The sequence below is a fragment of the Leuresthes tenuis genome, unplaced genomic scaffold (assembly GCF_036924035.1).
Source record: "Leuresthes tenuis unplaced genomic scaffold, fLeuTen1.0.hap1 SCAF_15, whole genome shotgun sequence".
Classification (NCBI taxonomy): Eukaryota; Metazoa; Chordata; class Actinopteri; order Atheriniformes; family Atherinopsidae; genus Leuresthes; species Leuresthes tenuis.
In genome coordinates, this window is record NW_027325369.1 from 6,660,483 (window position 1) to 6,687,651 (window position 27,169).

Genomic DNA, 27,169 nt, shown 5'->3' on the forward strand with positions numbered 1-27,169 from the left:
TTATTCACGTGATTTATGAATACTCGCTCCAATTTTGGGAAGCGCGGATGGGCTTTGCGCATTTGGCACAAACACACAGCCGTTGCGCAAGGCTTTATACAGCCTGTTGATATCTTAAGGACCTAACTGGTCACACCTCGGAGTAAATGTCATGTAGAGATTGTTTTTACATGGCATTACAGCTGAACGTATAGCTTTCATCCACAAACCAACGTGGGAGAGCGCATGTGCCAGACGCACATAGGCATGCGTAAAACCAATTTTGACCACTTCATGCTGTTTATTTGCTCTCCTTTAGTTAACTTTAGTTTCTTTTGGATTCTTGTGCTTGTTATGGAGCCGTTTCGGTCCATGTTTGTAAGCCTTTTTTTTCCTGGATTAAATTTTCGGAAGTTGAAACAAGTGGCATTGGAGTGTGTGATTGAAAACCACCGCGGACTGCTTCTCCTCCTCCAGTTGCCGAGACTTTGTGTTTTTAATAACACTTATCTGTAAACATGTGTTAAACATATAAATTGCATGAACAGAAAGAAGGGACTCACCTGTTGAGTAACGCACATTTCCTTATACGGAAAGCCTTGTCGGAATGGTGGGACATTTGAATGTCGGAATAGCGGGATGTCGGAATGGTGGGATGTCGGAATGGTGGGACGTTTGCATGTTGGAATGGTGGGATGTCGGAATGGTGGGAGGTCAGAATGGTGGGACATTTGAATGTCGGAATAGCGGGATGTCGGAATGGTGGGATGTCAGAATGGTGGGACGTTTGCATGTCGGAATGGTGGGATGTTGGAATAGCGGGATGTCGGAATGGCGGGATTTCAGAATGGGTGTTGCCACCCCCGTCCCTCCATCTCCTCGACTTGATCGGCTAACGTTGAAAGTGCAGTTTCAATTTTAGTTAGCGAGGATTGGATGGTGGTGGTTTTAATCTTTATCTGCGTAGATGGCTCTTCTTTGCTTTCACAAATGGTCGACAAGACCATATCCAGGGAGAGTTTTCTGCTTTCTCCAGCATTGGGCACCGTCTTTGTGGAGCACGGTTCGGTTGTACTTTCAGTCTACAACGGAATGTCTTTCTTTCCCCTTAAATTATACTGTGCCATATACCGCTATCAAACGAGGTCTACATAAAGTTTCCAATGTGTGGTTTTAGCGAAATAATAGTGTCACGGGGAGGAGGGGGGTGGTCGTTGGTGGTCGTTCCCTCGCCATAATCCACCGACAGCTTACAAACCACCCCTCTCCACCGATTGCAGCTCCTTCCCTATAACTCCGATGGTGAGCGGTACTGATTAGCCACAGCTTAGATGCACAATTAAAAAATACATTTATTATAAAACAAAATGTCTGCTCTTTAAAAAGAGAGGTGGGATCCCTCCTTAAAAACACAACTGAAAACTATTGAAAACTTTACTAAAACTGCACAGTCCGTCCGCCCACGACCATTGTCTAACCTTGCCACGTCCTCCGCCACGCCAGCTAATCCCGCGAGCCGTCCTCTACACCGTCTCCTGGCTGCTCAGCTCAGCCGGTTTCCGGTGTTCCCCACTGGTCCCAGCAACGGACGCGGACCTAAGAGACAAAGAACATGGCCGGCAGACAACTATGCAGACAGGAGGGTCACTCGCTCTCCTCCGGAGTGGGCCTAGCCTACAGCTAACAGTGCTTTGTACATCAGGGACTCACAGCTTTCGGGCAGAAGCTCCTACTTCTGCCACTGCATCCCAACAGCTTCCAATGCACTGTTCCGGCGTCTCTGGCCAGCCCTCGAGTCCCTCCTGCCTCCTGCCGCCTCCTGCTGCCGCCGCCGCTGCCACCACCGCTGCCGCTGCCACCACCGCTGCCGCTGCCACCACCGCTGCTCTCCACTTACGGCTACCTGGCCTTCTTAAAAGCCAATCTGTTCCAGCACCTGATTGGCTGGCGCCGCAGTCAGCCAACAGGTATATCCACTTACTTGTTAACGTAAAAAAAACATGCAATAAATCAAATCATAATAAACACAATGGTAACGAAAAAAATCCAATGGGTCCAAGGAGTAATCAAATAATGATAGTAGTTTCCACAGTAAGGGCTTACTATGTCTCCGGGAAGGTTTCCAACACGGGAGGCTAATGATGACATTGGCGGCAGGGCAAGCTGGCAGGTATAAAACAAGGAAGCAGAGTAGAATTAAGGTTGTAATCCGAACACAGTGAAGTGGTCGACGGAGGTATCCAAAGATCTCGGAAGAGGCAAGGTTACACTGGGGAACACAGGTAAAGGAACAATAAGACATAGGACGTTTTTACTAGGAACACTGAGACACACTGGTGAGCCTAATTACCAAGAGAGACTGTAAGACAATCTGCCAAAATCTAGAGCTCCTGCAGGTCCTTAAGAGGGCAGCCCTACGGAGCACAGACAAGCAGCAGGTGTGCTGGCAGGAGCAGTCCAGACTGGCCCTGGACTTCCTGGATACCTGCTCAGCCCCACCTGGAACTCCGAACACAACACAACACTGCTGAGGTTGTTGGGACAGCACAGTCTCACAAGAAAACGTGCTGTAATAGGCGTTTTTGTCCACATGTCCAAAACATTTAGGCTCGTAGTGTCATAATAAAGAGGCAAGTAGTGTCATAATAAAGAGGCAAAAATGGCTTGAAGGTAATGTTTTTTTTTCCTATTATGTGTCGGTTAGTGATGAAATGTAAAGCTGTAACCATTTATTTATCTATTAGTGTTTATGCCAAACTATTTTTTAAGATAATGTTTGTAATCTCTAGCTCAATATTGTACATATTAAAATCAAATCTTAACCATGTATTATTTTAAGCTTCACCCTTCAGAGTGACTGCAAATTTGAAAACTGAAATCTTTGGAAAATACAGGTTCAAGTGGGATTCTTTAGTGACAGGCTGCAGTATAAGACCACTTTACTGGATACATATTAATCACACATCTGTATTATTTAAATGCATATCAGCAAAGGAAAAAATATTTCTATCCTTGATCGTAAGTCATGTCAAAATCATGGATTGTATAAGTGTGTATTTCTGTCTTTAAGCAAGATACTGGTTTCTCAATCTGTTTCTGATTCCTTTTAAATACAATTCTAATCCAGGGTTTCTATCTTATCTTTATATACACAAAAATAAGAACTGTTCTGATATTGGCAAACCAAAACTTTGAACTTTATTTGGTTATAATGACATTGAAATCATATGATATATGCACTGCCCAAAAAAATAACACTTCCTAGATCTCAATGAATGAAATATTCCAGTAGAAAATCATTATTCATTACATAGTGGAATGCGTTGAGTGCAAAATAACATAATAATGATCAGTGTAAATCAAAATGACAAATATATGATATATACACTGCCCAAAAAAATAACACTTCCGAGATCTCAATGAATGAAATATTCCAGTAGAAAATCATTATTCATTACATAGTGGAATGCGTTGAGTGCAAAATAACATAAAAATTACCAATGTAAATCAAAATTATTATCCCATGGAGGTCTGGATTTGGAATTATACTCAAAGTAGTCCTTAGGCTGATCCAACTTCAGTGGAAATTCCTCAAGACAAGTCAAAATGAGGCTCAGTTGTGTGTGTGGCCTCCCCGTGCCCGTATGACCTCCCTACAATGCCTGGGCATTCTCCTAATGAGGTGGTAGATGTTCTCTTGAGGGATCTCCTCCCAGACCTAGATTAAAGCATCTGCACCATGTATCTTTAAAATACAGGCGTCAACTTTTGGACAGCCTGTGGTGCAACGTGGGGTTGATGGATTGAATGAGACATGATGTCTCGGATGTGCTTGATTGGATTCAGGTCTGGGGAACGGGCAGGCCAGTCCATAGCATCAATGCCTTCACCATGCAGGAAATGCTGACACACTTCAGCCACATGAGGCCTAGCACTGCCGTGCATCAGAAGGAACCCAGGGCTCACTGCACCAGTATATGGTCTCACAATGGGTCTGAGGATCTCATCCCGGTACCTAATGGCAGTTGGGGTACCTCTGGTGAACACATGGAGGGCTGTGCGGCTCTCCAAAGAAATGCCTCCCCACACCATTAATGACCCACCGCCAAACTGGTAATGCTGGAGGATGTTGCAGGCAGCAGAACATTCTCCGTGGTATCTCCAGACTCTGTCACATGTGCTCAGTGTGAATCTGCTCTCAACCGTGAAGAGTCAATGGCAAATCTGCCAATCTTGGTGTTCTCTGGCAAATATCAATCACCTTGCACGGTGCTGCACTGTAAGCACAAGCCCCACTTGTGGACGTTGGGCTCTCATACCACCCTCATGGAGTCTGTTTCTGACAGTTTGAGCAGAAACATACATATTAGTGGCCTGCTGGAGGTCATTTTACAGGGCTCTGGCAGTGTTCCTCCTGTTGCTTCTTGCACAAAGGAGGAGGTAGCTGTCCTGCTGCTGGATTGTTGCCCTCCTACGGCCCCCTCCACGTCTCCTGGTGTACTCGCCTGTCTCCTGGTATCGTCCATGCTCTGGACACAGTGCTGAGAGACACGGCAAATCTTCTTGCCACAGCTCGCATTTATGTGCCATCCTGGATGAGCTGCACTACCTGAGCAACTTCTGTGGGTTGTAGACAGCGCCTCATGCTACCTCTAGGGGTGAGAGCACTGACAAAATGCAAAAGTGACCAAAACATCAGCGAGACAGGATTAGAACAGAGAAATCATCTATGGTCACCACCTGCAGAACCACTCCTTTTCAAGAGGTTGTTTTGCTAATTGCCTCTCATTTCCAACTGTTGTCTGTTCCATTTGGACAACAGTAGGTGAAATTAATTAATTAGTGTTGCTTCCTAACTGGACAGTTTGATTTCACAGAAATGTGATTGACTTGGAGTTACATTGGGTTGTTTAGGTGTTCCCTTTACTTTTTTGAGCAGTGTATGGTGATAGTAAGCTCTGTTGTCTCACAGCAAGAAGGTTCTTGGTTCAAATCCCAGGTGGGGCCCTTCTCTTTTGATTTTACATGATCTCCTTTTGCATGCGTGGTTTCTCTCTTAGTACTATGGCCCAGAATGAGTAGAGGGATGAGTAGAGGGATTAATCTCCTTCATCCTGTCCAAGATAGGAAAGAAGAAGTTGTTCAGGTATTTGGTCACATCTGTCAAAACCCCTGTGGTGAAATCATGTGGGGAATGTTGAACTTTTCTGCTGCAGTCTTGTAGTTTGAAAAGAATAAAATGTGAAGAGCTTTTGGCTCTTTCTCCGTGGCACTGATTGCATCTGTAAGAGCTTTTCTTTTCTTTTTTCTCCATGTCTTGTCCAGCATCTTGGCAAGCAGAATTATGGTCTGAACGCCTCACCGTGTCAAACATATTTGCTTTGTCAAGGAAAGCTATATGGATCTAAAGCTGCCCATGATGCTTACAAACTAAATTTGAATTTTTCTGGGCCAGCTGTGCCCCAGCAACCAGCACACCAACTCCTCCTCATGGCCCCCTGGCCTACAGCTGGTAAATAGTGTACCTCCTCCACATGCCCCCTTTTAGGCCTTCAATGTCAAAGTGAGCATTAAAATTGAAAGGCAGGCAACCGTGCAGCACTGGGAGTGTGGGACTCCAGATAGCACCACCCACTAGATACTACTTGGCATGCCTGCCCACCAAAGCCTAATGTGCATGTGTGTGTGTGGTGTCAGCATGTGATAAATAGTAATGTCTATGGTGTGATTAAAACTGAGGAGCAGGTGGGAGGGAATGCAGCAAAAGGAGCCACCTAGATGCCCCATCACCACACCCCACAAGACACATACATCCCACATACATTGAGTTGGATCGTATAAAGTGGATTTCTTCTCATAAACTGGGAATTCATTACTTGGTTATCTGTCCACCTGCCTCTTCTTAAACTGAAGTTGTTGTTTTCTATTATGTAAAGATGTGTTGTTCCTACCTTCCTTTCCTCTTATCTATTTATTTTTCCTTTCCATCTTTTGACCTCCCTTCATTTACATCCCCCTTTTTATTTTAATTTTTTTTTTTTTACCAGATTTGCTGTCTGTTTGTATTTCTTCTGACGTCTGCATATTTTCTCCTCTTCTCTGTCCAATTTACTCCAGACCCATCTACATTAGGAATCCAGAATTTCTCTTACAACATGAGCACTGTAGGTCTGTCACCCTTGAGCCCTGAGCCTCCATCCCCGATGCCTATGTCCGTCACTCCAGTCACCCCAACCATAGATCCCGACACCTCCACATCTTCTGCGATGCCCACCAGCACCCCACTCAACATGGATCTGGACCATCAGTCACAGAATGTGGCCTCCTCACTGTGTCCCGATCACAGTGGATGTAGTCTCACTAGTGGAGCATCTTACGTTGGGCAAGACACCTCCCAGAGGTAAAAACTTTCAAACTTGCAGTTTGGGACTTTTGTGTGCTCTCTTCCAGCAGAGTGAGAGTAATCACATTATACACTTGTTTGAGACTGAATCTTTTCTCTGAACTTTAGGTTTTTGGTTAATTTACAGTATATTTAACTGTTCTTGGATGCCTTTTCTGTCTCTCTGCTCCAGCACACTCCTTGTGCGGTCAGCATATTACATCTCAGTTGGTCCTGTGTTACAGTGAATCTCCTCCTCAGCCAAAGCAATCTAGTTATTGCTTGTTCATAGATAGAGCATCACTACATGTCCCCTGCCATGGAAGTGGTGTCAGACACCAGTTTTAAACTGGTGCACTGTAAAACATAGATAATTAAATGGCACTGACAGAAGCAACATTGTGTGAACTCATTTAGCAAGATTTTGATTTAGACAGTGGTTTCCATCCAAGGGGTCAGAACTTTAACAGCACATCTACTAATGCCATTTTTACACTAGAAGTAGCATGTTTTAAAAGTATTTGCTGACACTACTGCTAAAATAAACTGATCCAAATATGTTTGTCAGTTGTAGCCTGCATACCTTCAGTGTTCTGAGGACTGCAACTTATTTAGAACTGGTCCAGTATACCACTCCCTCACAGGAGACAAGCCTGTAATTACAACAATATGGAGGAGACAGCATTAAAATGAATCCTGGAGGCTGTGATAAACTACAGTTTATAATGAGCACAAATTTGAGATAATTAAGCTAGTTTATTGTTTTTGATTGGACCACGGACACAAGACCTACACATTTGGAATGAGAGTGAGCTTCCAGCTGTCTTGCAGACAAGTAAAATCAATTAATCTGTTCTGTTTTTATAAGCAAATTGTTGTTACCTATTCTTGTAGCCCTGACTGCAGAACGTTCTGTGAAAATTAACATGTATATCTGGAGATATCTGTAGATATGACTTCAGCAGACAAATTTGGAGCGGGATTAAATCACAATTAAACACTTTCTTATTGCATTTAAAAGACAGTTCATAGTCTTTGTTTGTGGGGTTTTTTGTCCAGTAAAAAAAAGTTCTTCTCAAATCATATTTTTCTTTTGTTGAAAATTCTTCATACTTTTCTTTAAACTATCTTCAATTACAGATCCTGAGAAAGAACATAAATCTTTGTTTGAACTGCGTGCTGTGACAAAAGGCAAATTGTGACAAATTTTCAAGGGTCAAAAGTAAACGGGGCTGATATGTCCTTATATCAAGTCATCAGTTGGTGTCAGCTGATGTTGCTGCGTGTTGGTTATACTTGGCCCATTTTCTTGTAATAAAACTGACTTATACAGTGCTGCTTTCGTATAAATTTATCAATCAAATTCGTATTGTTTACCTGCATACAGGGAAATGCCTTAGCTGTTAACAACGTCAGCAAAATAATAATATGTGCATAGGCCTTTTCCACACACAATGGTTTTCAACAGCACTTGGATACAGACATGTGAAAGCAGGAGAGCTGCAACTTGGTAAGAGAAAGACATGCTTACACTGCCTGACGGGTATAGAAGTAAAGTGACTCACAGACACTCTGCATCGCTGTGACAGATCTGTGTAAATCAGGTGCCATTGTCAGTCTGAGCATATCGGTACAGTAGACTTGATTACTGTAATGGTCTTTTAACTGGACTTCCCAAAAAGAGCATTAAACATCTGCAACTCATCCAGAACGCTGCTGCTAGAGTTTTAACCAGGACTAAGAGATCTGAATACATCACACCAGTTTTAAAATCTTTACACTGGCTTCCAGTCAGTCACAGAATAGAGTTTAAAAGCCTACTGATGGTTTAAAAATCCCAGAACGGTTTAGGCCCAAAATACATCTGTAATATGTTCAGAGAATATAAACCCAGCAGAGCTCTTACATCCAAGGACTCAGGTCAGCTGGTCCAGTCCAGAGTTCAGACTAAACAAGTGGAACAAACTGCCAGTGGAGATTAAACTGTCACCAAATGTAGACATTTTTAAATCCAGGTTAAAAACATTTATTTTCTCCTGTGTCTATGCATGAAATCTGCACAATATCTTTTAATTTATCTAGACTATTGCTTGTTTTTATTCATTTTAATTGTTTTATTTATTTCTATTTATATTCTTTTACATATTTCTAATGCTTTTTCTGCTCCCTGCTGCAATGCTTTTATTTTATATAAAGCACTTTGAATTGTTTTGTACATGAAATGTGCTATACAAATTTGACTTTGACTTTGACTAATAAAACAACCAATGTTGATGTATTTAATGGGAAGGCAAGGTGAAAGTTTAATCTGCCTGTAAAGTTGAGGGTGATCATTTTCTGTGGAGTTGGTCACAGCTTTGTCCTCATTTCTATCTTATGTGGTGTATGTTGCTTCAGGACAAAGAAGCCTCCGCCTCTCCATACTGGAGCCGACTGGAAGGTCGTCCTCCATCTACCAGAGATTGAGAAGTGGCTGAGAGCTGCCGGCAACAGAGTCACACAGCTTACACACTCTGTCGGACAAGACAGTGACAACAGACACGTGGATGTCCACTTGGTGCAGCTCAAGGTATATATGAAGACTTCCTCGTATTTTTTTGGGGCAACTATTACTTCTGCTTGTTTGCTTGGTGCATCTGTTAGCCTGGGGTCTTCTTTGAAGCTGGAGAGATGGATGGATGGATGGATGGATGGATGGATGGATAACTTTGTTATATAGATGTAAAATGAAAAATGGGAGATAAAAATGTTCCAAAATAATGTTATGTGAATGTAGTGTTTTTTAGAGTGTGGAACAATAAATACATACAAAGTGCAGAAATAGCTGTAGTGTTCCTGTAGTGTGTCATGGAAGGGTTGGGATAGATTGTCCATGATGGGGAGCAGTTTGTTCATAAAAGTTCTGTCTGTCACTGATTTAGACTGAAGACCAAACCCTTCACTTTTCACTGCTGGCTTGTTTGCTGATCTCCTTTTGGCATTAGTCTTGAAAAGTGAAACAATTGAAAAGTTACAAAAGTTGATCTGCTGTTTAGCCTTGTGCCACATTAGGAGGAACATTTCAGTGTGTAATGCACAGTCCTTGTCTGATGCTGTCATGGTAGTTGAGATTTTCCTGTTTGTTGTTTATTGACTCTCTATGCAGTCTGTGAAAAAGAAAATACAGCATCTTTCAATTCTAACATTTTTGTATTAGAACACAATAAAACAAATAATCTGATCCTTAACAAGTCTTAAAAACAAGTAAATACAACTATAGATGAACAAAAACATGCCTTATCATTCTTAATTTATCTGATGCTATGCTCAAATACAGAGCAAGTGAGTGAAAAACTAAGTAAACCTCACGATTCAGTATTTTGTAGAATCACCTTTAGCAACGTTAACTTATTTTTTTATGATGTTATCAATTATGAGTTTGCAGCATTTGTTTATAAACGCTCTCTTAAAGTCTCCCCTCAGCATTTCAATCAGGATCAGATTGGGACTTTTAACCATTCCAACACTCTGATTCTTGGTATCTCCAGCCATTCTGTTTATTTGGTGGTGTTCTTGTGGTTGCTGTCCTATTGCATGACCCAGTTTTAGCTGTGCTTTAGCTGTTGGACAGATGACCATTTGACTCTAGAATATTTTGGCGCTCAGAGGAGATAGTCTGCTTCTTTTTGCTCCAAAACAAGCCCAAAGCTTCACCCCTCCACCACCGTGCTTGACAGTTGATATGCATTACCACACATTGCTCTGTGTATTATGGTCAAACTGTCACAGACCGTGAAAGCACAAGAGGCAGATGCAGGGTCAATAATAGTGTTTTATTAATACAATAATCACTGATATTCTCTTCTGCAGAGCAAAGCAATGGGCTATAAATTCTTAACACACCACTCTCCTCAATATCTATGAAGAGGAGAGTGTGACTATAAAACTTATCAAACGAAAATTCTCTCCACGCTAGGGGAAAAAAACAAAAGCTAAATAAATTTCACAATTTAAACTTACCACTGTCTGAACCGTCGGAGGCACTATAGAAATTTAACAAAACAAAAACAGAAAGAGACTCCTCCTAATGGAGTTGCTATAAACTTTAAGGATATAAACAAAGAAACACTCCACTAACGGAAATACTATGAGCATGTAAAATGCAAACAAACAAACAAAAAAGGTACAACAGAAAATCACTCTGAAAGAGGATCACATCAAAAAACAAGCTCTTTGAGTTACTCAAGACTGTGGTCGCTGTGGAGGCTAGAGTGAGAACGCTTAGAAAGACAAATTCAACACACTGGCAATGAGAAGACGCGGACTATATACACATGAGGATGCAAGGGAAGCAGGTGGAAACATTTAGGGTGGTCAAGGTAGACACTCAGACACATGACATGGGAGGAAGAGCAAGTTATCTGAAACAAGAGGAATGGTTAATACTTCAAAATAAAACAGGAAGTGACAAGACAGACAGTGACAAGAGTGTTTACAAGACCTGACAATGGAGGTTGGTAACCATGCACACAGTGGAATGGGGACAGACCAGTAGCAGAGGTAGGCAAGGTATTTGTTCAGATGTAACTTTGCAAACCTAAGCCATGCTGCTATGTTCTTTTTCAGAAAGAAGAGGCTTTCTTTTGGCAGTCCTCCAAAATAATCCTTGTTTAACTGTATTGTCATGAACTTTACCATTTAACAAACTAACTGAGGTCTGTAGAATCTGAGATATAGTTCATGGATTTTGAGTCTGACTTTGGGGTGAGCCTATTGTGAAGATTGGTAACTGTGGTGAATGTTTTCCATTTGTGAATATTCAATATTTGTCACAATAGAATGATGGACTCCAGATAATTTGGAAATTATATGTAAAACTTTACATAGCAACTTCTCAAAGATCATTGTTAATATCTTTCGTCCTTGGCATCGTGGTAACACACACTTGAAAGTACATATGAGACTGCAGTATGTCATGTGTTGTTGCTCATCTGAAGTGGTATTTAAAAATGTTCATACCCGATAATGACCAGATGATTTTTTTATTTCTCTATTAAAAAGTAAATGGGAGGCATCAAATGAAGTGATTGAGTTTTTCCAAATCCATACATAATGTTATCTTTTTAATTCTTCCAACATCTACATTTTTCAGTGAATACAAATATTACTTGTATATATTATTAAATTAATTAACTTATTAAATGACTATGATTAAATCACCATAGTCTGATTTAGAGTTCTGAATTCAGTTAAATGTTGTTTAGACCCATCAGATTAATTCTAGCTGTTTTGTCATCAAGCAGCTCCTCTGCCTGACTTTTGTATGTCAAAGGCAGCAGAATAGTTGCTAACACACATGCAAATGTGTACTGTATGTATTGAAGCCTCTAAGCTGTCTTTGGTTGATTTACATAAACCGTAATCAGCTGATTCAACTGTGTGACGTCATGTGGTTTCCTATAATACCCCTCCTCTCTCCAATGCATTTGTGTTATGTAATGAATAGCTTACATCAGCCTTTTTGCTCACCTTTTATTTATTTGTGTAATTCCAGTCAGACTGCAGCCTTTCAAATACACAGTAGTCAATTCTGATTCTTTTACATCACACCTCATTGTCTGCTGAATCCCAAGTGTTTTCTTTTTTATCAGTAAAGACAAAGGGAGTTTCACTAGATCATCGAGTTTTTGGTTTATCTTCCAACAATTTTAATCCATCAAGCGGCTTTCTTTGTAGCTTTTAAAGGAAAAATACCCCAGAAATTCCACACAGTTGTTGTATTTGACTTTTAACTTTTGTGTGTTGTCATAAATCCTAAAAACAAACTATTAGATACTTGAGTCTAATAGAGATGTGGACTCTTTTATTTATTTATTCCCATTCTATTTATTTAAAACTCAAACTATGTATGCCTGAGTTCTTTTCTAGGAACTCCATGTTCCTTCCATCATCTAAATACATGCATGTTTGGTTAATTGGGGATTCTAACTCTAGTCTGAGTCTTCATGGTTGTTTGTCTCTGTGTGGCCTTGTGATGGCTTGGCGGCCTGTCCAGGATGTACCCCACCTCTTACCCAATGGCGGCTTGGATGGGCTCCAGCCCCCCTGTGACCCTGAATTGGATTAGGCGGGTCTAGAAACTGGATGGATAGATATCGCATGCTGTAAATTCGTAGTCCATCTTGTTGTAATTCAACTGTGTTCAATTTGAAGTTTGAAACTTTTTTTCTTTTAAGCTATTTCACATCATCGATGCAGTAGTTAGATCCAGATGCAGAAATGACAAAACAAAAAGACATAAATAATTCAAATTACAGGACACAAACTGAAGGCGCAGAGAGGCACAGAGCCCAGTATTTTACCAGTTGCACTCTTACATGTGTCCATTGTTTTGTCCAGTTTCGTAAATGAAAATGCATTTGTTCATTTCCTCTAATGAATTAAGCTAACTAAATTAACTCATAATAATTATCTATCTAATTTACCATGTCTCAACAAAGTTGTTGCATCCTTTATGCATCATCTAATGCTTAAAAAAAAAAGTCACCCAGAGCTTTCCAGTCAGAATTTGGAAAATGCTGTTATATTGGTGACAATCAAATATAAACCTCCGCAAACTCTAAAACAAAAATCAACCGCTGGAGACTTGTTTATTCATCCAGTTATTCATGTCCACATGCAAGCAACATTGCATTGGTGGATCTATTATTCCTGGGGTGTATCAATAGAGACTCAGATATTTCCCGTTCATCAGACTGCTGCTGCTGCTCTCAGAATCGTTTCATAGTGGCAGTATTTTAAGAGTCCTCCTTTCCTCTGCGTCATTGTGTTTTCCATCTTTATATTGGTGTGTTCTCTGAATAAAACATGGCTGCAGCAGTCATGTATTTAGTATCAGCTTCAGGATTGGACCAGGAGTCTTCACACTGATGGGAATATGAGGAGAAAGTGGGATGTGTGTTTGTGTGGGGGCAGAGAGGGGGATAATTTCTCCGTCGCTGAGTCATTCCCTGCTATTGCACACTGATGCAGAACCATAGATGTATTGTCTGTTCAAGCCCCTTTCCTTTGCATTCTTCAGCAAATGAAATGAAAACAATAATCTTAATAATTTCCTTGGTTTTCCCCTGTGGAATTAGTTAGAATTTGGTCGGTTATTCAACAACCATTGCTGTCGTTAAGTGTACATCACATCACTACAGTATATCAGTATAACTGGTGGCACTGGCCAAGAGTCAACTGTTCAGATGATTTTAACCATGCACATGGTTCAGAAGTTTTAAACATGTCACCACAGATTATATATATTAGATATAGATATATTAGATATCTAGATATATTTAGTCATTCAAAATTCATTATTTATAAAGGGCAACTTCAGAGACACAATATGTGGAACTTATTTGAAGGAGCTTTAGGAGCACGAGGTGACCAAGTTATTAGATAACATAGAAATGTGGGATTTTTGACATGATATAATAACATAAAAAACCTGTCCTTTGGTAAATTGTGATTCTGTCACAGGATTAGAAAAACAAATCAAGTTAAAAAAAAACAATAAGAAACATAAAAAACAAAACGTTTGACTCATGCAAATGTTTGTCATTGATGCAGGAAGTAACTAATACTATAACTCTCACTTAAGCAAACCTTTAAATTTAACCAAATTCCATCTTCACCTCTAAGCATGTATGTGAACCCTCAAACAACCTTTTGAGAAACTGAAGGCAGATGTTTTCTTCTATCTTTGCCTCTTGCTTTTTATCTCCCAGAAAATGAGTGTTAAGGAACACACACTGAGTACACACACACACACACACACAAATATATACACTATCCATCTGAGAGCATATGAAGTACCTGCTTTCAGATGATACTACTGTGAAGACTTTAAGTGTATGTGCACAAAGTTTGGGTGTGTGTGTAGTAATGATATGTGCTGGAGCTCAGCTGGATTCTGAGAAGAGACAGTGGCAGCTGTGTGCGCCCTTAACACGGTTAGAACAACAACCTTGTTGTTTGGGTGACTGATGTCATTCTCACAGCGTGTATGTGTTCTTATATTTGTGTCAGTATTTCACCCACTGATGGATCCTTGATTTCGCATCAAAGTCGGGACCAAATGCCACTTTTTCAAAGCTTATTTCCACAAAACATTCTCCCAGACCATCCCAAAACAAACAATATAGTGGTTCAACCAGGTTAGTAAAGATAAGAGTCTGAGAGGTGTCAAGTCACTCTTTAAATTGTATGTCACCAGCTTACGCCCCCTAGTGTTGAGAACACCTTAGGTTATAAAAGTGCTGAAGTCTGAGAAATAAGGATTGGAATTTATTGCAGAGAATTAAATTGTAATCAAATTTTTAATCAGGTAAGATTTGATGGCTTTGTCAGAGTGCTGTCAACAGACAGAATGGATGGTTTAATAAAACAAAGGAATTGTATTATAAAGCTGTATATATAGTATAAAGCTGCTTGAAAAATGTAGGGATGCCTCTGTCCAGTCAAAGCATGCAGACAGATGTGTGGTGTTCAGTTTTTGTTGAAGACAGAATGTATTCTGACACGCAGCTTCTTGAGAAGACAAAGCAAACCCATATATTGCATTAGAATATATTACTTAAACAATAATACATTATACATTATTACAAAGTAAAACTTTATGATACAATGAGCAATATGTATAGATCAAGGTATCTTTATTATTCCCAAGGGGCAATTTGTGATACAGCCAGCAGGGAAAAAACTCATTCATAAACAGACATGTATTCACAGAAAACAACGTAAGGCTCACACACTAGTAAACAAAACAACAATGATAGTTTTAGTGGTCTCTATTTATTGTTCTGTTACAATATGGCTTCTATGTTTCAGGTGTTTTATGTTGATATACAGATTACTCATTCCTTGGTTGACAGCTCCATCTAGTGGTTTGTTTTCTGTATCACAACAAGGCGGATAAACTGTTTGGATACACCCATCAAAGAGTATTTATCAAGTTTCCAATCATTTATTTATGTTTTTGTTGGAACACAATGAAATAATATTAGAAAAAAATATGCTTGATGTCATTAGGGAAAAAAAGTTAATAGTTTTTCTCTGAATTCATTAAAATTCACATCACTTCGTGGCCATGGAAAAGAAAGGCACTCATTAAAACTTGAGTTGAACAGTTATATGGAAGCACCTAAATACATTACAATTCAGCAATAGAGATTCAAGTTATTTTTTTTTCTATTGTGATGGCACCAAACTTGATACCCTAATTGTTACAAAAAATCAATTGTGCCAAGCTTTTCTCATCTCACATGAAATAATCCAAGTTTAATGATAAGTTTATTGAAAGTTGAAAGAATTTGATTGAAAGAATGATCTATACTAAAGTGCCAAGCATCAGTTTTCATTTGAGTAGATTTACAGCAATAGAAAGGACTTTTAACACCAAAAGGAAATAGACTCCTGGCTAGTAATCGTTTCTTAGTTAGTTTTGTATTGTTTCATCGTATGTTTATGCTCGCAAGAGCTCACTAATCGCTTAGAGTCGATTTAAAGTTGCGTTTCACTGTCAAACTCAGAGTGAACAAAAAAATGTGCAATTCTTAAACTTCTGTAATGGACTGTGACTCCTCCTGAAACTATGATTATTCAAGATAGATACAGCCTGTGAATTAGCATGCTTTAAATGTGTTGTTAGATGTAATTTTGAGCTATAGGCAGAACAAGACCACATGTGTGCCCCTGCTGTGAAACTCTTGATTATCACAAACATGACATTAATTCTCATTTAATGTAACTCTCAAAAAAAATCCTGAAAACTGTGGCCACAAATGCTGCTTTTAAGAGTTGTCTTTTGTCCACTGTAGCTCATCTGTGGGCTAGAGATATTTATGTGATTGTTTTGAAAGTCTCTAGATGAATGTGTTCTGCACTTACATTCTTGAGTTTTAGCAGCAGCTGATATCTGTGTTTTGATAATAAGCTCTCTGAGATCCAGCAGACTTGGCATCAACCCTGTATCTTACTTTGACATGAAACGTACAGGTTGGAGTTGGCCAAACTTTATTTGACTTAATTGCAGACATTTGCTGGGCACCAGGCCTAGTGACAGAGTGGGAGATGGGAGCAGACAGATTGCCAGACTGCTGTTTGAAATTATATTCATGCCTCTGGTGATATCTCTCCTCCTTCATCATGTCCTTGCTGCTCTTTTCTTGCTTTGTTTCTTTCTTTCATCCTTTCTTTCTTTTGCTCTCTCTCTCTCTCTCTCTCTCTCTCTCTTTGTGCCTCATTTCTTCTCTCTGTCATATTTAGAATTCGTTTGCCTGCAGGGCATCTTTCTATAATCTAACCTTGCCTTGGAGTGACTGTAGGACATGATTATAGTGATGCAACTACGGTTTCTGTGTGTGTGTGTGCGCACGTGTTGGTATTCCAGCCTCTTAGCCAGTCTTAGTATTCTGCTGCAGGTGGTGTGTAACAGCTGCATGGAGAATGTCTTTGAGTAGTCTGAAAAGAAGACGCTGCTTGGTTATATATATGTACACACACACACATATATATATCAGGCAACTTCAACAGAAAAACAACTTGTACTACACAATTTTAAAACTCTAGAATTTCATCAATCAACTTGGCAAGGGCAATTAAGCCTATATAATAGAAGGTCCACACAATTCTTTAAAGCTTATCTTTATCTTCAAGACCAAAGACATTTCTTTTGTTTTTAACTCCTAACCTTAAACATTCGCAAGTGAGAGGAAAAGTGAATAAACTGAGTTAAATATTCTGCAGAATGGGTCTGTTGTAGTGGTAGTGTGCTGCATAAATGTCTGTGCATTAGCATATATTAAAATCCTCTTCCTTACAAGTGTTTGTGGCTCACCTGTGTGGGATATAGAGCACGCTGTGGAAAGTGCATGTGATCATGTATGCAGCAAGATGTGGAGCTTAAATATAAGTAAGATGTTAAAAGTAAACATCATCAAGTCACAAGATATGAAAATATTGAATGTTTATGTGATGATGCATAAAGATGTAGTTGCATCTGTGTAATTGAGAAAAACGTAGTAGCTATACGATTTTGGACCATTTATGGTTTTAGACTGCGGAGCTGTTGGTATGAAAATTGTCATGAGATCAAGTTTTGAAGTTTTTTCCTGTCAATTGTTTTCTTTACAGGCTGAGAAATACAAATATTGGACAATAAGAAGTCAAATCAAGTTCTTCACAAAAACCTCAGGTTTTAGGAAGCTTTAATCACTGCAAGTGCTGCAGCTTTTAGTGGGTGATTGCTTTTAACATGTATCCAGTGTAGTGCTTTTGAGAATTGAAATTTTTGTAGATGACTTGCACAGGTACATTTCCACAGCACTGGACTTGATGGGTGTACAGCTGCTCATATCTGAACATCCACAGTCTCACCTCATAGACTAAAATGATCACATGCACATAAAAACATATTTTTATGGTTACCTCCTAAGAAAAAAATCTTCATCTTTCCTAAGAGGTAGAACTTTCTGATTTTAAAAAACAGGTATTGTAAAGTAGGAAGTATACAATCTACTTGAAAACTGCCATTTTATAACATAACTCTCTTACTCTCTCTCCTTCTCATTTATTTTTTTATTTTTATTAATCAATTTTGAATTTAAACACACTGGAGATAAGCTGTTTATCTTCCAGAAAGTTTTCACCTTTCTCTTTCTAGAGGATGATGAACAAATAATTTTCTAGCAATTTTTCACTTCTCCTTTTTTTTATTTCAGCACATATTGTTTTGGCTTAGTGTGCTGAACACCAACCTCCTCCTGTTTTCCCTTTTTTTCAAATATGACCCATTAAATCCACTTTAAAGGTATAGACAATATCTATTAAATTACACACATTGTTTTGTGTCACAATTGTTACAGTAAAGGTGGTTGGTGTGTCCTTGATTCAGAGCAACATTGCTTTTTAAAAAAATTATACTCCTGAAGCCACAAAGTCCAGCCTGCTGTCTCCCAGCTGTCAAGATATTTCTGTTTCCTTATGTCACTGTCGCAGCTGCGCAAGGAATCCTGGAATGTGATCTTAACACAGAGGGGTAGTAATGAATGTAGGGTGAAGAGGTAGGGCGGAAAGAAGAACAGAAGAAAGGAAGGAGGAGTGACATTTGTTTGCCAAGTTAGGGGTATTAGTGGTTTAAAAATGCAAGCAACTGGTCCTCGGAATTTTAAAAACTCTTAAATGTGTTAATACATCAAAAATGAATCTTTCATATCTCAAGTTTCTTATTAAATTGTTGCATGGATAAAATATCCTCAACTACCTTTATGCATGTTTCACTCCTGACGAGAATCTCAGTAACATGACAAAAGTAATTTTACTTGATTTTACTCTTGCCTACCAGGAGCTGTTTACCTACATAAAACACTTATTATCTCTGTTATTATGAACCAAGTGTAGTGTGGCCATTGCACACTTCAAACAAAGTGAATGAAAACATTACCATGACGAGGGAGCCTTTGACACCTTCCATTGGACATATACAGTTAAGTTAATGATGAAACACATTGCCTTTCTGGAACATAGACTTAACCTTCACTTCCTCCACCCCCTCTACACAGCCATCAGAAGTAACAGCTTTTGCAGTGCAATCGAAGAAAGTGAGAGAAAAAGAAGGTAGAAAGAGTTGGTTCTGTGGGTTTCTTATGTGGAATAGAAAAATTTAGGTTAGGGGATGTCGTTTGCATGCTTGGGAATGTGTGATACCCATGAGGGTCTAAATATACTGGAGAAGTGTCACAGCGGGGTAAAGCTGTGGTGTGGCAAGGCAAAAGATATTAGGACCCGGATGCAGATATTTATAAAGCAAAACTTTATTTACTTAAACATAAACAAAGGGCGCGGCTTAGCCGGAATTTCAAAAACACATGAACTAGGACAACAAAATTAACAATTACTTGACATGACCAACCTGACAACATGAATTGTGGTGAACTGTGAGGATCTGGCAATGAAATGAGGAAACATGGAAACTAAATACTGTGGGGAGGTGATGGGTGATGGAGTGCAGCTGTGAACAAAGACAGGTGACAAGGATTAACCTAATGACGTGCAAGCGTGACTGGGGAAAACATGGCAAGAACTAAATACTAAACAGAAACCTGAAAAACCTAAAGTCATAACAGAAATCAAACACATAAAACCCACAGACGTGACAAGAAGCTGTGGAACACTGTAAGGTCTTGTTTTTAATAATCTATCTATTAGTTGTATTAGGTATGGCAGCATGTGGAAAACCTCCTGAGTCCCCTCTCGAGCACCAGGTGCAATACTGACTAAATATGGAATATTTCAAACCTATTTGCTTTTAAAGCCTGTTTGATGCTCTCATTACTTTATTGAAACGTCAGTGTTCTCTTTTAGTGTTTTGAATAGTGAACACAACTAAGAGTTACAAAATCAGACGATGGAAAAACATTCAATAACATGTATTGTTTGGATGTTTATTGTTCACTGGATCTATAAAAACTGTTTAGCTGAATATTCATTTGTGCATGGAGATGGCACGAATGATGATCAGTGTTGTTAGACTCTTTTGGCCATTCCCCACAGGGGCAACTTTAAATTATTTGGTTTGGTTGAGAAGTTAAGATAGACATTCTGATATTATGACAGTGTTTCTAACTTAGATGTTGAGCCTTGTACGGCTGCACTCTGATATGATAGTATTTAACCTATTGTGTTATTGTAAATGTTTGAAGACAGTATTTTTGTAACTTCATAATTTCAGCATGAAAATAGTCCATCCCAAAAGATGAAGAGTTTCAGGGTTCTTGTCCAGAAAGCTAGATAACTTCTCGGCTTTTATGATTAAGCCATCATCAGTGTAAGACAAGACTCATGCTTTGCTTAGAAAAAAAAATCTACATTGTGTTGTTCTTCAGAACACAGTGACTCTTTGGACATTAAGGCTGCCATCAGTGATTTCCATTTAGGAAAAGCTACATCAGTGTTTTGTTCTTCTTTTCTGCCTTTGTCTATCCTGAATGCGCTTTGGCTATTCATGTTTTCACTTCTTTGATGAGGCTGATACTTACCTGTTAATGCATTACGTAATTACGTAATGATCTTCCATTTCTAAAATGAGAATCCTCAAACTTCTTGAAAAAAAACATCTACAATCACAGATTTTTCAGCTTTTTACTTCTTTGAACAGTTCTCTTCATCCATAAGTCTTTTATGACAGTAGGTATAGCTTTTCTCCCATGTGGAGACACTCAGCTCAATTTTTTTTTTATAAATGTCATAGCCCTTGTTACACAATGTAAGTTTGAAATCAACCAAATTTGTACAAAGGTTAACACATCCATGACACTTATCAATGGACATTTCTGCTCCACAGCAAGAATTTGGGATGTAAAATTCTTCTATCTATCCATCCATCAATCCATTCTCTATACTTACTTAATCCAATTCAGGGTGACAATGGGGCTGGGGGGCTGGAGCGAGAGGCATTCATAATTTCTAGGTTGACCATTTAGAATCACCAATTAACCAAATGTGCATGTTTTTGGACGGTGGGAGCTAGAGAGAACCAACGCAAGCATGGGGAGAATAGAAAGGCCCCATCAGGGATTTGAACCAGGAATCCTCTTTCTGTGAGGTGACGGTGCTAACCATTTCAACACTGCAGTTCTGCCCTAAAATGAAAATTAATCTGAAAAACTGTGTTACAACGAGCTTGGCAATGTAAAAGTGGGACAAATATTTATTCAAGTATGACACTAAAAATGATTGAGTTTCCATTAGATTGACTCACTGTGATTAAATTTGTGCAAGAAAATAGTAAATTGGTATTGTCTTCAAAGAGTATTTACAATATGATTAGCAAAACCTACGGTGACATCATCCACGCAAATGCATTATAGACAGGTTTCTGTCCGATGTCATCACAAAGGTGAGTGTGCAACTTGGGGACAGAAAGCAGCACTCAACCCTTAGATAAATAGGCAAACTTCATAAATCATAATTTAAAATTAGAATTAAAATGCGATGGAGATCACAGCCTTTTGCCAAGAGCAAAAGATTTTTGTTCCAGATTTAAAAAGAGCAGACTGAGGTCCCATGAGTTCCAAAGCAAGCAACATCTGAAGTGTTTGCTAAATTCTAAACTCTGATTCCATGCCCTAAGACTTATCTCTTGAAATTACAAAGAGAACATCAATATGATGCATGTGTATCTAATACAGTCTGTAAACAAGTAAAAGCAACAGAGGAAGAACATAAGTCTGGCGTTCCTCTCATTTTCACTCTTTTAAATCTGCAGTTGCATCTGTTAATACATCGCGATGCATCGCGTAGAGCTGCATTCACAATCAATGTTTGTAGCTACATTCTTAAACTGTGTTAGCAGCTATGTTTATTAATATTGGGAAGTGTTTTAGTAAAATCAGCTAGAGTTTATAGATCCCGCTCGAAACAGGAAGTATTACTCACCATTCATACATGGGGGTTAGCATTTAAAAAGTGGTCAGAATGGTGATAGTAACAGTACAGTATAGTTTATTGGTAAAATCAGACACACTTATAACGTGATGTAATTTTTCTGAGGAATTTGTTTTTTTTCCCTGCACTCTGGTCCTCCACAGAAATTCAGAACATGGGGAAAGAAGGGTCTAATTATGAGACTCATTAAGTGACAAACCCTTTGAAACCACTGGAACTACTTTAGGTTATCCCCTGCCTTTTTAGAGAATTAGATTTTCACCAGCCTGGCAGAGTCAGTTCACCTCATACTCGTATTCTGTATTAATTTATTTATTTATTGAGTTTGCTGTGTTTTTCTGTATTTTTATTGTTTTTGCTGAAAAACACAATAAAATCCGTTTTGAAATTAAAAATGCAAGAAAAAATGCATAGAAAAGTTTTGATTGATTGGCAACAGTCACACATCTGCTTCTATGACCTATAGTGTATGTCATATTTTGGTCAGGTTTATGGTAACAGCCGTTTTTTTCTCAGCTGCATCTGCATCTGTATTTATGACAAGTGGAGCAATCTGTTGTGGACAAACATTTTCCGTCTGGAAAGGCGTTAGCACGTTTCAATTAGCTAGCTGATGAAATAGTTCACTATTCACAATAAATCATTTAAAAAAAAACACAATGAAGGAGTTAATCTACTACATATCAATTGCAAATTAATAAAGCCAGCTTTACTTTTATTGTCCACAGACATTCTTATAGGTTCCCTCAATTATAAATCCTTTGAGGATTACCTATAATCCTTTGCCTGTATTTCATACAGGTATGTTTCCATACCAGCAGGTGGAGTAGTTGTCCCATTTAGCAGGATTTTCACCAGAACCATTTTAATTGTGTTACAAAATAAGGTTTCAGCCAAAAATATAGGTTTAGTGCTGACTGAAACAAATATTTGTTTTCACATTTGTTTGCGAATTGCTGTTGTGTGTAAAATTAGTATCTTACAGTTTGTAAATCTGTCAGCTGTTTGTGTTGATCTGGATTCAGTAAAGAAACACAGGAGGGAAAGTACAACAACTGACTGATGTCTGTGAGTTTTAAGTGGTGAGAATGACACCTGGGATCTTGAGTTTGTGAGTGTGAGTGTGAGTGTCGAGGGGTGGGTGAGTTCTAAAATAAACTTTCCCAACTGTTGTTGCCCCTCCTCTTACTAAGACCAACACCCCCATGGAAGAAGCAGGTCACCACACAAACACATACACTGCTGGTGTGTCAGTCGATAATCATTTCCCACAAGGCAGTAGCAGCATGTTTGGTATCTTAGTTTTTATGGTTTGTTCGCATTTGAGAATCCTGTTTTTTCTTTTTCTGTTCTTTTTTGGGCACAAAGGATACAGATTTATTACTTTTTTGGTGTTAAAATAACTGATCTGAAAAAAGATTGTCAAATGATGTAAAAAGGTAAGCAACAGACTGAATATTGACTGCTTAGAATTTTGTGGAGAGTCACTCTTATCCAAATGAAATATATATATATAAAAAGTCTTAGGGTGTTGCCCTTACTGTATTATCAATGTTTGCTTAAGTTTATAAATGGAGTTTTTGGTCAATGATCTGAATATTCAGCTTCTGCGTTGTCCTCTTCAATGGCACAACATAAAAGCTAGTGTAAGCTAAATTTTTGTTCAGAAGTATAACTTGAAAAGTTGGTGACTTTACACTGGTTATTCTTCATACTTTGTGAATCTAAACACAAAATCATTACAGGTATACTGCTAGTATGTCCTTTATATATCTATAATCAGAGAAAAGAACACGGACACTGTCAGCTCCTGATCAGTTACCCTTCAGTTTCTGCAGTAGTCTGTATCTCATTTACGCTCTTTTGTTAAGATTGAAAGACTGATTACAGTTAAACTAAATATGTTTTCACTTTCATCTCAACAAAATACAACATTTTGTGTATTATACAAAACATATATTGACTCTTTCCCTCTGAAAACAAAAGTGACCCTCATGTACCTTCAAATGCTCCAAGGGTGTACTAGAATACCCATGATTAATAGAACAGCTGGCAATTGTGTGAAATGTCCCTGTTTTGATTGGTACACACTCACATGAATACAAAATGTTTGTGTTAGTAAGATCCAGTAGTCCCTGAAATAGGCAGTTTGCACTGGAAAAAAAACATCAAGGACCTCTAATTTAAGATGTTTTGTTTGGCTCTGCTATGAACTTTGACAAAAGATCTTTCTTTGCCACTATAGACAAGACCTTCATGTGTATTGAACATTTTTTGAGAGGACTTTGAGACACATTTTCCTCCAGGACTTTAGTCACAGTATTGTTCAGTTTGTTTAAATGTCTGGCAGGAGAGAAAAAATGCAGAGTTTCAGTAAATGTTGCTTCAGAAGAGAATTTAGGCTTTAGAGTCTTTTTGCAGAGGTTATCACTTTGAAGAAAATTACTGTAACGAGTCTTTGCATCACAGCAGCAGGTCTTGGTTGTCTTTGAAGCCGCTTAATTTGAATACTCCAGGGGGAGAAGAACCACATGGTATTTGATCTCCAAGGTAAAACATACTCTGTTGATGGGCTGAAGTGGAGAAGTTGAAGGTTATTAGATCGAATGGGTGCAGATGAGGCCCAGCTGTCACAAGCGGTTTGAACGTGGCCAGTCTGAAGCCCTTGATGTTGGGGATGATGAGTATGAGCTGTGATTGGAGCTGAAGCATAAGTCTGCTTGTTTCAGATTGATTTTAGGCAATTAGAAAGCCTGCTGGATGTATGGACTCACTGATTGACAGGTCATATCTTGACTCTACGTGATTGGAGTATAAGAAAATGTGCACAGTGTGTTTTTTCATTATTAAATTATTCTGTATGAATTTTACTTATACATGAGTATCTTATAAGTGATAAGATAGCATATTAAATGTATACTTAGATAAACAAATAGCAATCTAAAGTAAGCAGACGTGCCTAATATCACTATATGTATCTCATACATGCTTATTGTTTATATAGACACATGTTGGGGGCTGACAAGCCCTTCAAAATAAATCATCTGTCAGTCAAATTGGAAATTCTCCTTCCAGCTATCCTGTTCTTAGTTTATTAGTTTTTATTAATTATTAATTTTCCATGGACTTTTTCTGTCACAAAAGAACAATGCTTAAAGCACATTTGTGTTTGTTTCCTATTGTGAATTTAGCCATGGGTTAGGCAGTGAGTGGCCAAAAAATTAAATCTTAGTCGGGTCCCAAAGCATGTACCAGTATTAAAACTTGACTGAAAAGTCAAATTTCTTCATGATTTATGCATTGTTAAAAGAATAAGTAATGCATGATACTCTGAAAAATGAAATGGTATGGATGTTTAAAAATAAGTTTATTCACAGATAGAGCAGAACGGTCTGCATACTCAACTGCTCCTGCTCTCTCTGGTGATGAAGGCTGGGTTCATATGAGGAGCATTCGTGTGTGTGTGTGTGTGGCATATGCTTTGCTGAACTGCTGTGTCTCGGCTGCATGATTGTATTTACACAAAAAACATTTTTACTGCAGCTCTGCTGTGGCACAGCAGCTTCCTGTACAATTCTTTTTAACACAGGAATACCTTTGGGGGCTGCACAGTGGTGTGTTGGTTAGCATTGTTTCCTCACAGCCAAACGGTTCCAGGTTCAATTCCCAACTGGGGCCTGTCTGTGTGTAGCTTGCATGTTCTTCCCATGTGTCACCACCATCCAAAAGAATGCATGTTAGGTTAATTGGTGTCTCTAAAAAAAGTGAATGTGTGTGAGTGGTTGTTTGTCTCTGTGTGGCCCCCCTGTGATATACTGGAGTGCACCCTGCCTCTCACCCAAAGAGATGGGATAGGCTCCAGCCTATCAATGGATGGATGGCCAGTCATAATTATCAGCTACCATGCAATAACTGCTGAAATAGTCATTATCATAAAACATAAGCAGTTATAATGATGGCTGATCAGAGTATGACATTGATGGAAAAATAACCCTTGAACTCACCTATTTTTGGTGGTGAGAGAGAATTTGTTCATTGATATATACAGTTAAAGAGAGGATATGTGCACATCTTCACGCAATATGGGGTCCTCTTTTCTCCTAGCTGTCTGTCTGCACCAAAGATCTACTAACAAATTACTTCAGATAGAAACAACAGACTTGTTGTTAATTTAGTCAGACAGCCCCTCTGTTGAGTGCTCTGTATGTGTGTATGTGTCTTGTATTAGCATTTGAAAGCTGTATGTAAATTATTAAAGCATCTGAAAGACACCGGTGACATGTTCACCACTGTTTTAGGACATGGCAGCGCTTTGATGATGAAACTGAGTGTGTGTGTATGCCAACGAGATTTCAAGTACATTTTGAGTGGATTGAGGGAGTGTGCATATTTTGGAGATTTGCATGTCAGATATAGTTCACTCAGACTTTCTGTATATCTTGAGTTTGTTTATTAGATTTTTAACAAGTGCGCCTTTCCTGGGCAGCATTAATTAAGATATCTTTTCTTTTGTCTGGGCTGTTCTTGATTTTCCACCAGGACATTTTTTTCATAACAGCCTTATTCCTCCATTGTCAGGAGTTCAGTTGCAACATATGAGAGTTGTACAAAACAGACAATTTACTACAGATATCCTGATTGAAATAGGCTTGAAAAACTCCCAATAACGTCAAGTAAATCAATGCGTCTCTATTTTGGCTAACATGTTAGTAAATTAATCAAATGTGCTATCTGGATTTATGTTTGTGTCCATATGTCGGGTAATAAGGCATCTGGTTTGGTCTACAGCAGTGTCCAACACACCTCTGCTTTTGAAGATGCTACTTACAAGTTTGTCTCGAGCTGTGTCTAGTGCAGGTTTGTATTGGAAGAGAACTATAGGTTTTTCTTAGAATTTAGCTAAAAGAATGAGAATAAGTAAATAACTATGCCTGACACGGCAGTACAGATGTTATAAATGGTGTTCTCACTATTACATAAAATCAAGCTCGATTCCTTTGATAAAGGAAAAAAACCCATTAATGTTAAGATTATTGTTAATCAGTCTCACAGTGCTACTACATGAGTTCTCGCTTGAATTGACCAAAATTACATGAAGAAACATTCAACAAAGACTTGTTAAATATACATTAACTTTTTATTGAAAGATGTAACCAAAAACATGAACCTTAAAGAACAAACAGGAGAAATGCGTGGACTATGTATGGTGGTATAGGGAACACTTTATGGTTTGAAAAGCTCACAGTGAATTCTCTCGACACCACCGCACCTTCTGAAAAGGAGGAGAAGATAGTAGACTCTACTGTGGTTGGCATTTAGCCCAGTTAGTCAGCTGTGAAC

At 38.7% G+C, this 27,169-nt stretch overlaps 1 protein-coding gene across 1 annotated transcript in view; it reads left to right on the forward strand.

Annotated features, from left to right (window-relative positions):
* akap6 (A kinase (PRKA) anchor protein 6) overlaps positions 1-27,169 on the forward strand; it is a 281,773-nt gene that overhangs the window by 17,275 nt on the left and 237,329 nt on the right. Inside the window, exons 2-3 of the mRNA XM_072365052.1 lie at positions 6,097-6,379; positions 8,759-8,930. Coding sequence (XP_072221153.1) covers positions 6,135-6,379; positions 8,759-8,930 — 417 coding nt within the window. The 5' untranslated portion in view covers positions 6,097-6,134. The remainder of the gene's footprint in view (positions 1-6,096; positions 6,380-8,758; positions 8,931-27,169) is intronic.